A 12,021-nucleotide genomic window follows, 5' to 3' on the forward strand; every position below is an offset into this window, starting at 1 on the left:
CCACGCGATTCTAAAGACCTCTAAATTAGTTTTTTTCCATTTACGCTCTAAATTACGGGTTTCTTCTTAACACACTTCTTGGTTGTCTGAAAATTGGGCAGGATCATTGTCTTGTTTAAAAAATATCTGATCATTCCTCTTTAGATAAAGACATTCTGCAATATATTTTTCTGAGACAACAATGGCTTTTTAAGTAGTGCATTTGCTTACATTTATAAACAACAAAGAAAGAGTGTTTTAACGCAAAATTATGCATTAGCCAATTTGATTAAAATAATGTCATCAGTGATTTGTAATGACATCTTTACAGGCTTTACGACTTTACTATGTTGGAATGAAATGTACTTGGATGCCTTAACACACTTAACAGAGGGCAAAAAATACACTTAATATGTGACCTTAAGAGTTATTCAAAAATGTGGTGCCATCTAGTGTGCATGCAACTAGTTTAAAAGGAAACAAAAGTTGGCATACAGGGCAGTTGCGGAGATCTCCAATGGTGTTGGCTGCCTGCAGCAGTTCACCAAACATGTCTGAGCGCAGTCTGTCTGTCTTTTCCAAGATTCGCTCCACTTGTTGACTGACAAAAGAGCAAAAAGTACAAAGAGGATCATTTCTGACACTGAACCACTCTAGATAGTAGACAGGGCAATAGTGTACTGCAGACTTTGCTCTTTTCCACATAGTAATCCTTCAATGCAAACAATGTTGTTTTCTGTGAAGCTTTCAGCTATCAGTCAGAATTTTCAGTGAAGCTATTTCTATCTGTCAGAATTTAAGTTTTGTCTCTCCCAAAGAATGCATTCATGATGGTTATAATGGATCAATTGGATCCTCACGATGGCACTATTCATACAAAGAAATAAAGACATAAAATATTGTGATTTGATTGAAAAAGATTTGCTCTCCAGGAGAGGAATCAATTACAGTAGATTATTTCACTCACCAGAGGGCCGTGGAGGACACATAGTGCACAAGCTCAGTAAAGGGGAGGGGGTCTGATGATGCTCCACAACTACGACAAACAAACTACAGAGGGAAATAAACTTCTGTAAGGGTGGAGTGAGGTTTTTAAACAAAAACTTTAAACATTTTTAACAAAAACTTTATGATTCAAAGACTAACATAGAAAACACTGAGACTACTATTATTTTAAGCTGTAGCAGAGTAAGTTAGAAAAAAGGGAAAACAACAACATAGTACCTGCTCATAGAGAGTCATGGCAAACTTCTGGTGGGTGATGCATGATTTGGAAGTACAAAATTCTGTGGATGAGTCAGAAACGATGTGTAGGTGTATCCTTTCTAGAATGTTCTCCTGTCTCCCAAAGTTTACAAAACAGATGCAAAAACAAAACAATAAAAGAAACAATGATCAGTGATGAATCAGTTATTCTTAGTTCTAGGCTAATACTTATTCATGTTATTTTTAACAATCGTCGTTATTATTGGTGACATCAACCTACCATAAAGTAGGTCAAACAACACAAAACAGCTACTTAAAATAAAGCACATTAATGGCACCAAATAGATATAAATTATTCACAGAAAGAAAAGGAAAAAAGATCTAACCATTATATTAGATCGCTCATGCAATAAGCAAGTGGACAATGCATTTAATACACATACAACATTGATACCATAGAAAATCGGTATAAGAACAATATATACATACTATTTAGCCCATTCACCATATTTCCCATTTAGTTTATCAAAATATTTCAACACACAAGTGGACAGGAGTGGCATTACAAGTAAAAAAATAAAATAAAATAAAAGCCTAGTGGGTGAACTGTTCCTTTAATATCCCTTTAATTCTGTTGTTCAACTTTTACTATACAATGCAAAACACTGGTATGCACTTACTATAGTAGTAATAGTAAATGATGCATAATTACAGGCAACCCTAAACCAACCCCAAACCTTAACCTTATACTAATTAAGTTAATTATTAGTACTCAGTACTTCTCTGTGTAAGTACACTGTAACAACGTCACCTTAGACTAAATGTAACCCAAAAATGTAGGCAAGACACTGCAGAGCTCATACAAACTGGCTTAGACCACTGCAAGTGAAGGTTATTTGTGACCCTGATCAAATGAGATCAGCTGACATAGTGATGATGTATAAACCTCTTTGACCTTTCCACTTTAACTTCCCAGAGATGCATACTACTTTAAGCACTGCCATACAACAGTAATTTGTATAAAACAATTATTTACCTTGGAAACCAGGCCTAGTATCTTTGTAAAAAGATACTAGGAATTAGATCCTTAAATAAGGTAAAAATCTGAATAGTCCCTCCTGCACCTCCAGCTCACGTCTCAGGTTACAATTGTAAACATGGTTCCCTGAGAAGAGGAACGAGACATGGAGTTGACACTATGGGAACACTCCTCGTGAACAGGGGCACGTTCAAGTTCAAAACGGTGCGCAACGGTTTGCTATGGTTTCCGGGTTGAACGTCATGTTTCCTGGAAACGGCGTGCACACCGGTGCACGCCGTTTCCAGGGGTTTGAGATACGTTTTCTCTTGTTTGGTGGGTGTGTCAGAACTGCAGTCCAATCAGCAGCAACATGTATATAAAGCACGCAGTATTAAAGTGAACTCGCACAATGGGTTCAAGGAAAGTAATTTACGAATGTGTTCGATGCAGCTCGGAGTCGGTATACGCAACAACTGAGGATATTAGAAGACATGTTTGTCGTAAGTTTTATTGTAAAAATATAGGATATAAACATAATGATGTAGTTGTTATTTTAGCTTCATTGCAAGTGTATGACATTTGGTATAGAAATAAACAATGGTAATTAAGTGCTTTTCCTAAAAATTAGAAAGAAAATACAGGGTATAAAAACAGTATGAACTACAAATAAAGTCAGTATGTGGGGCTAAATAGATGTGTTTTACTCTGAATTAGGTAAGATGTGTGCTTCCATTTCAGTTTCCACAAATCCCTTCACTCGATTGGGATGTTCTCTTGTGTTCTGGGCGGCAAGTGTAACTGTAACATCGGGCATATTTTGTAGTATTAAACATTTATACCGACTTTATCACTTTATCAGGCTCCGAAAATTCTTCACAAAGAACACAAAGAATGGCCTTCTCAGCTGCCATAGTTGCAACTCTTACGTCATCAGAACAGTGTGTTCAACGCACCACCGTTTCTGTTTAAAAAACGTTGTGCAACGTTTTGTCAGGGCTGAACGCAGCCCAGGTGTCTGAAGCACATGTGCTACACGCTAATCTTGATTGGCCAACATGGTCAGGTGACATCACAGGTGTGCCAGCAGGGTATTTAAGGGCGCCTAAAGAGGACGCCATTAACTTTCAATTGTCTGAAGGAAGTCATACAGGCATGATGGAAGTATGGAAACCCAACGTTCTGTCTTATTCCGCTGCTCAGGGAACCATGAGATCTGAGACGTTCCCATTCGAAATGGAACTCTACACTGTGTCATGGAGTTGACGGTATGGGAACGAAATGCCCACTACGCCATACTGAACAAATGCCTCCTCGCCATGCTTGTGAACTTCCCAGTAAGCTGCACCCAAAGCATTGCAACACAGCACACCCATGACCAAGAACTAGATCCTGTCTACAGGACCAGGAGAGGCCTCAGGAGAGAACTGTGTTCTCTCAACTATATGTTCTACTTAAGTAGGGGTCTAGGGGTTTAGCTTCTTACTTTTCTTAGCCGAGATGACTTCTCTTATGTTCTCTCTCGGCTTCCTGCAAGGTCACCGCCTCAGAGGACCTGGGGCACAGGCAGTGACAGTTTCCTTCCTACCCTGTCTTCAGCCGAGGCCAGCAACAGGGTCAGGTGAGGGCGATGTAGGACCTCAACTGCCGCGAGGCATGTAACGCTCGAACACTGCTGACTTAACCTTTGTCTCCTTGAACTTCTGGACCACTGTCTTGACAGCGGTACAAAAAAGTCCTGAAGGGCGACACCAGGGCATCAAGAAGAAAAGCTCACTCTTTTTCCTTCAGCCCTGAGAGGTTAAACCAAAGATGCCTCTCTTTGGCTACCAAAGCAGCAATTGAGTGGCCCGCAGCACAGGCCGATTGCTTAATAGCCCAGAGGGCAAGATCTGATGCGTGGTGGAGCTCCAGGACTTCGTCCTGGGGTACTACCTTACCCAAATCAAGGTCCTTCAAAAGGTCGGCTTGATAAGCCTGCAGCACCGACATGGTGTGCAGGGCTCCGCCGGCCTGGCTCACCACCACATATGCCTTGCCCACAAACCTCGATGTCATTTAGCTCGGTCTTGTTGGCAAGGCTGGAGCCTTCCATGAGGACACCGCACCGGGTTCGAGATAGCTCGCAAGCGCATCTTCAACCCATGGCATCCTCACATAGCCGTGTTCAGCCAGCCCCCTAATGTTAGTGTAACTGTTTGCTAGAGGGGAATAGTTTCACCCACCGAGAATGGTTTAAACCGTGACCTCGTAAATTCATTATGGAGATCGGGGATAAAAGAGAAGGCTTACCGGAGCGGGACGCAATGAATCACTCATTCAAACGGCTTGGGGCGATTTACTTTCTCTCCACAGACTAATCTAGTTTTATCTTGGCTTTAGCACAGGTTATTACGTCGACAAGCACCTCATATGTGGGGGTGAGGGAGGAGGCAGGCTGACTTAACACATCTGCTTCGACTCCTAACACGTCTACTTCCTCAGAACTAGATCAGGCCAAAACATGCTCTTTGCCAGATCGGAATAAGCCGCAGAGCAGGCTTCTGGATTTGGCATGAGAGCTGAGGAGCTAGAAGGTGATGCCTGAGAAAGGGTTAAACCCGTCTCAAGCACATCTGCTAACTCCATCTGCGACCCCCATAATTGCAATCATCAGGCTGCCACGGTTGCCTGACTCCCATCCCCCTTGAAAAGAGCCAGGCAGGAGCAGGGCTTGCTCACTGTGAAGTGGTCACAGTGAGGACAACAAGCCCCCTCGAGGGCTGATCAAGCGTGCTCCACTCCAAGACACATAACACACAACTCATGAAGATTGCCGGGTGTATCTTTGACACGACAACACACACTTTCTGAATGACTTGCTAGACATTTTTATACAAACAGACAATAGACAAACAAACAGACTGCTTGTGAACAAACTGAAGACAAAGAAGACAAAGCTTCTTGAAGACAAATAAGCTGATGAAGTCCTTTCTAGACGCCCTTATACCCTGCTGGTGAACGTGTGATGTCACCTGACCGCGGTAGCCAATCAAGATTGGCGAGTAGCACATGTGCTTCAGACACCGGCTAACAAGGAGCATTCCCATAGTGTCAACTCCATGACACAGTGTAGAGTTTCACTTTGAAAGGTAAACGGAGGTATAAACAGATTTTATCTCTGAAGTCAGACATACAAAACACTCAGCTGCATCATCCATGAGGCCCAGCTGGAAGCGCTGCTCATCTTTAAAGGTCTCGGCCAGAGCGTGACGCAGGGTGTCTGATGGCAGAGCCCGCTCTCGACTCTGCTGGAACTGACAGAAAATGCTCTGTAAAAAGAAACACCCAAATAAACCTCATGTACAAACTCAGCAATGCCGTACACACAATTCAGAAATGCAATTGTGTTCAGTGAAAAAGAGTATCAAAAAGTTGTTGTAAGATATACAAATCTGATTATGAATATGTGTGTCATATTAACTTTGGTTGTCTGAGATACCCTAATTTGGTCAAAATTAGATCTTTAAGTCACTATGAAATCAAAATTGACAAACATTTTTTATGGAATATTAATAAATGATTTAACTGTGCACATTAGTGCAGCAGTTAGCAAACAACAATGATCTAACAATCCAATCAATTCCCGATGGACAAAATCAAATCCCGCCCTAATTTTTTTGTCACACTGATGAGCCAAAACATTATTACCAGTCACAGGTGAAGTGAATAGTGTTGTTCATCTCCTAATAAGGTCACATATTAAGGTCTGGGTACATTAGCAAACAATCAGTTCTTCTAATCAGTGTTGAATGCAGGAGGAATGGGCAGGAATAAAGATCTGAGCGACTTTGAAAAGAGACAAATTGTTATGGCAAGGCAAATGGATCAAAGTATCTCAGATGACGATTGCAATGGCGACTTTAAAAGGCACCATAAATTTATGTTTACAAGTTGAGAAAATGTTCATGTTGTTTTTAATGTTGTCTAGGTAAGATCACTAGAATATGAGACATTTTAGCCTTCACATGCGCACCTTTAAAGCACAGAAAATACAGGCATCTCCCAAGCAGAAATGGCCAGATAGGTGTCGTATGCTCCTCCTGAAGATGTCAAGCTGCCAAAGAACCTGTAAGAAACTGGTCTTTAGTTTGTTTATAATCAGCCTGTCATAGTGTACCATGTAAAATGTTTGTTGCACCCTTAATACTGCTTAATTAAGAACTATACTGCATATGGTTTATACAGGGTTTTCACAGTAGCGACATAGAAGAACCGGTTTGGCTCCCCAAAGAACCATACGGTGAACAGAAAAAATCTAAAGAAACTTTTTACACTATAAAGATCATATTGTGTAATAGTAAGGTTCCATGGATGATAAAGGCACTTAATGGAACCACAGTTGCCTATAAAGACACCATTTCTTAAAAATACGTCTGCTACTTATATCAGCTGCTTATATCAGCAACCCCATTACAGAAAATGTTTTATATTATCTATTAGTTAAATCATACACCTGCACATGTTTTTAAAATAACTTCACTCACCTGCACAGCACTGTTAAGGAAGCAGCTGTTCTGGCCTGGCTCATTTAGAAGACCTTTGGTCAAAGCGAGAGAGATCATACTGCCCGGCTGGTAGGACTTGCCCAGCCCTGTTCCACTCAAGGCACCTGTACCTGTACCTGTACCAGCCATGTTGCCTCCAGGCTTTTTAAAAAGTTTGACCCATGCCATGAGGTTGGAGCCTGGCCCTCCCCAGCAAACAACCAGAGTCAATTACTGAAGCAACTTGAGGTTGATGCATTTGTTTTAGGCAACATTAGTGCCACAGTCCCTGTACCTGACAGAGAAGGCCAACTTCACAAAAATAGCAAAATATACTGCACTGGATTTTTTTTTCAATGTGCAGGATTTTACAGTACACCATTGGGATATAGTGAATCATTCAAAACAGTAGCTCTTCAATTAATGTGATAATGTGACTTTTAGCCACAAGTTGCAGGACGTTGCTTTATCAGTCCAGCAGTTACTATGACAATGAGTCTCCTCTGTATGTGAGGATTCATCTGCATCCAGGCACACTGGCAATAAGAGGATGGATGCAGATAGAAGAACAAATCCATTACTCTCCTCAGCATTTCCAGCAAAGTCAATGGAGGTCACTGAACGGGGGTCATTCATAAAGGCTCCTCAGGACAGGCACTGAGGAAGATCACAGGCTAACAAAGGAAGACCTACAGAGACGGAGAGACACACAGAGAAGGGTTTGGGTACAGAAGGTGAGTGATATGGAAAACAAATGTTGTTAAATAGAAAGCTACTTCAGATTACTATAGCTGTTTCACTGAACTCTGGTACTATTATAATTAAGAGCCACATATTTGGTTTTAGATCATACTCAGCACAGTTGCCAACTGCATTTCATGACAGGATGTTTTGTTTTTTTAACTCTGTCACAACACAGTCATCTGAATTCTTGAGAGTATACACAACACGCTCTCGTGGTAATTTTACATTTGGCAGTCGTGGCCTAATGGTTAGAGAGTCAGACTAGCAACCCGAAGGTTGCGGGTTTGATTCTCGGTCTGCAGAAAATGACTGAGGTGCCCTTGAGCAAGGGACCTAACCCCTAATCGTTCCCTGGGCGCCACAGCAAAATGGCTGCCCACTGCTCATTGCGTGTGTGTCCATGGTTTGCTGTGTGTGTGTGTTCACTACTCACTGGAAATGTGTGAGCACTAACTTGAATAAGTGCAGAGGACAAATTCCGAGTATGGGTTACCATTGGCCTTCACTTTCACTTTCATTTTTTACTGTTGAGCTCAGAAAGTATATACAGGCCAAGTCTTAACATTTCATTAGACATTATCTCTGGTAATCACCTCATTGAGAGGCACAATGACAATGGCAATATAAAATATCAAAACAGCTACTCTAATGGGTCTTTGGTAAGCAAACTATGAGAGAGGACTACTGAAAACAAGACAGGCTGCCAAGAACAAAACCGAAATATAGCTGTAAGCAGCTACTGTAAAGAATTACATGACATAGACTTAGTGACATCTGTTCATAATTGAACTGATCCAGTACTGTACTTGATGAGAGTGGGTGGGTATTTTGCGTGGTTGACTTTTATCCATTAATTTTTTTTTTTTAATTTTTTGGCTGTAGGAGATTTAATAAACACATTCATCTTTACTATCTCTCTTTCTGAAAACCACACAAGTGCAGAGTGACTTATTCAACTTACTTTAGCGTTCTTCTGTCATTGTGTCGAGAAAAACTGACCCGTTTCATTTTAAATGATGGTATTACATTTTAATGTATAGTTCCATTAAAACACATTGAAAAAAAATCTGTTAAATCAAGCGTAGCGTCAGTTCTGGCAGGTCACGTTAGTCAAGCTCACATCAGCTGACTCTCAGCTGATCCACATCTACCTAGAATATGACGTCTATCACTGTATCCATAAGCTCATCAGTATTATCAACAGCTATCGCGTTTCTCAGGAGCTAATTACTCTCCTCCATCCCCAACTCCTCCTCTCCTCAGTCAGGATTTGCCATTCTGATTCCCCTTGAATCAGAATAAATTCTCGAATTATGTTGTACTTTAAAATCTTGAATTAATGATCTGCAATACATTCATGTTGGTTCTGTTCTGTTTAACCTAAGGGGGGTTATTGCTGCTCTCCCTGCTCTTATCCATGCTGCTGGAGCTGCATGGATGTGCAGGGAGTTCTTGCCCAGAACAGAACCATACCGCCAATCCAATCTGTGTGCTAATTGCCAATCGTATTTGACGATAGTGGTCCTGACAGAAATGATCAATACAATCTGTAAAAGCAAGTATTTCCTTTCGATGTTGCTTAACACATTCAATGCAAAAAGTACTAAATCTTCTGTGCTGTATTTGCAACACAAAATCATTTTACAGTTACATGTACGTACTTGAAATGTTGCCGTTCTGAGTTGTGAGTTTTAAACAGTTCTAATAACTGTTAAATGAAATATTTATAACTTTGTGCTCATTCTTGGAAGACATGACCATTGAAATGGCAAAGATATGATTATTGCATTAAGATATGATACTTTGTTTCTAATATGAGTTTAAAATATTCTATAAAAAATCAAGATACTTTTTCTTTGTTCTTGTGTTTTTTGTAATCAACTCCCATTTGCAGTACTACATTTCTAAACATTCATCGTGATGCACTGCTTGTACTTCCAACACCTCTCAATCTCATTAAACCTGAATGACAGATGCTTGAAATTTAAGTCTTAGATTATTCCCAAAAATGTCAATAGACATTTCTTTACACATGAGGTATTATATTTGTTATTATTAAAGTGACTTTATTATATTACTTTGATCCACAGTAATCAATGCCAGTATTTATATTTGCATCCAGCCTTTTCAATTGGCTTTAAAGAGAAGTTTAGCTGTGTCATGATGTCTGAGACTGACTATTGAGTAAGGAAATCCGACTGGTTTTCTGTGCAATGGGGCAATCCTCTAACCAGAGCCTTAGTGGCCAGTGTTAGGATGAATGTAGAACTTGTTGCTGCAGTGACGCAGTATACTGTAAATGCTGGACCATTGCCATGGCTACAGCATGAAGATGATGGGCTGTAGGCAGCTGCAGCACTGATGCTGAATTCCTAGCCTCTTCATACTAAAAACGCAGAATTTCTAACAGAATGAAATTAAAATTACAACAAAAAATTAAGGGTTTTCTGGATAATTAGTGTGGTTCTCATGTGTGATATATAACATTTTGGGGTTCATCATTGTAAATACTGTATATAGCAAAGTCTTATTAAATTCCTTTGCAGATATTCATCATGAAACAACAGTGCACAGAACACTAACTATTCGTGGTAGGCTACTGTTATTTTTATGTTTTTATTTTAAACGAACAGTAAAAACAGTGACAGAACTGTCCGAGAAATGTTAACACACAGATCTGGGTGTCTAGATATGAGCTCATTTGTCATTAAAAAGCGCATTAAACTCTTCTGAATGTCATTCGCATTGTGTCAACGATACAGCCATTAAAAAAGGTGCTTTCTCCCTTTAAGTTTATGAAACAGAATCCATTACTGTGTTGTCTTGTAAAAGTATATGCATAACATGAGATGATAAACAAAACCAGAAATTCGCTCAGCATGCCGTTACACCTGTTACTACGCATGCGCTTCAGGTGACCTGCTCTATGCAGCATTTTGGGGCATTAGAACGCGCCTATGATGCCCCAAAATGATTTCCATGTAGGCAGCTATAGCTAGGTTTTGAGACACAGTCGATAATAAACAAGCACACCTCACCTACACGTGTCCAGTATATTCAAATCCTGGTTTTAGAAGCGTGTTTATCCACATATGCATAAGGAGTTCATTGTGCGCGTCCAGCTCAAGTTACATGCTGTCGGAATCCTTCATTGCTCGGCATGTCATAAAGCGCAGTAAATCCATATGGTCAAAGATCCTCGTACAGGCCTAAATACAATAACACCGCAGCGCTGTGTCTATGTTCATGCATTCCTGCCCCTCCACACTCATCAACATTGAGGTTTAATCCGTTCAGGTCCTGAGCTGGAGAGATTATTCTGATGGATGTGGAGTTAGACGCACTGACTCCGCCCCACATATCGCTACAATATTTACTGTCATTCCGCAGAAATAACCCGCGTGTTTGGAGGGCGTGGATTCAGTCATATTCTCACGAGACCAAGCAAAACAACCGATGTGACATTTCGATTGTTGTAGTGATTGGTGCATCACAAACATTTAGCATTTTAAAGAACAATATTCATGTTTTAACATGATCTTATCATAATATTGTTATTATATTACGGTCGCATTTTAAGAAAATTGTGACTACAAAACATAGCCTACGATAGCCTGCCCCAACTTAAAACAGCATGACGTGGATGACCTCAGAGATATTAACAAAAAATTATGCAACACTAAACCAATTCTACCCGAAACTGGGGCAAAAGAATAGCCTACGCGCAAAATTATATGACTCAAAGGTGATGAAATATGTTGTTTTGTTTGAGCAAGCTGCTATATATATATATAATTTAATTGTCTTTATATTTTTATTGTCATATAAATCAGACAAGATTTTGATCTTGATTTCTTTTTTTCTCTCCCACTGAACAGTACACAGACAGATAATGTGTACCTTGTCCTTTCTGTTTTTGGAAGACAGCTCAGTACGCTTACAGTTAATATACTGCCTCATCTTATATGAGTCTGCTATATTTTGCTGACTAGAATTAGCATTTGTTGGTCATTGTTGTGTGAGTAATGAGGTGAAACCAGGCTGCAGGCAAGAACTTCCTTAATAGATCACAAGAATATTCCATCACCCTTAAAACAGGTTTTGGTTGTTGTTTTTAGGGTATGTTCTAATAGGGTATATTTGGGTAATGCTATTGATTATTTAATCGTCTTTATTCTAGTGTAAAATAGATAATGTTTTTCAATGCATGTTTTGTTAAAGAGCAAAAAGGAAACATTTGCTGACTGTCTGAATTCTTTGTGTTTACTGTAACTGGTGCACAGAGAGTGTCAAATTCAAGGCTACTTATGACTCCTGTAAATATAGCAAGTGTCAGAGGATATGTCTGTGTGCTGTCTCAGGGTAACTGAGAAAGATTCTTCCAGAGACTGTTTTGGATGATGATGATGATGTTGATGATGATTTAGTATGCTGATAGACTGTATAGGTGAAAACACCATGCAGAACAGTATTATTTTTATTATTAGTAGTATTATTGTTGTTGTTGCTGTTGTTGTTGACCATGTTATATAAACAATGATGACAGAA

The 12,021-nt window shown here is 39.9% G+C and overlaps 1 protein-coding gene across 2 annotated transcripts in view; it reads right to left on the reverse strand.

Annotated features, from left to right (window-relative positions):
• The window catches only part of usp53b (ubiquitin specific peptidase 53b), a 40,796-nt gene extending 33,703 nt beyond the window's left edge, over positions 1 to 7,093 (reverse strand). For both annotated transcript variants that reach the window (XM_056265112.1, XM_056265111.1), the window contains exons 1-6: positions 6,730 to 7,093; positions 6,219 to 6,311; positions 5,380 to 5,514; positions 1,204 to 1,317; positions 947 to 1,029; positions 475 to 580 (exon numbers count right to left, since the gene is read on the reverse strand). In XM_056265112.1, the coding sequence (XP_056121087.1) occupies positions 475 to 580; positions 947 to 1,029; positions 1,204 to 1,317; positions 5,380 to 5,514; positions 6,219 to 6,311; positions 6,730 to 6,918 (720 nt within the window). In that variant the 5' untranslated portion in view covers positions 6,919 to 7,093. The remainder of the gene's footprint in view (positions 1 to 474; positions 581 to 946; positions 1,030 to 1,203; positions 1,318 to 5,379; positions 5,515 to 6,218; positions 6,312 to 6,729) is intronic.
• Positions 7,094 to 12,021: the final 4,928 nt, after the last annotated feature.

This window comes from Rhinichthys klamathensis, unplaced genomic scaffold, assembly GCF_029890125.1.
Source record: "Rhinichthys klamathensis goyatoka isolate OS25496 unplaced genomic scaffold, OSU_Roscu_1.1 h1tg000229l_1, whole genome shotgun sequence".
Taxonomy (NCBI): domain Eukaryota; kingdom Metazoa; phylum Chordata; class Actinopteri; order Cypriniformes; family Leuciscidae; genus Rhinichthys; species Rhinichthys klamathensis.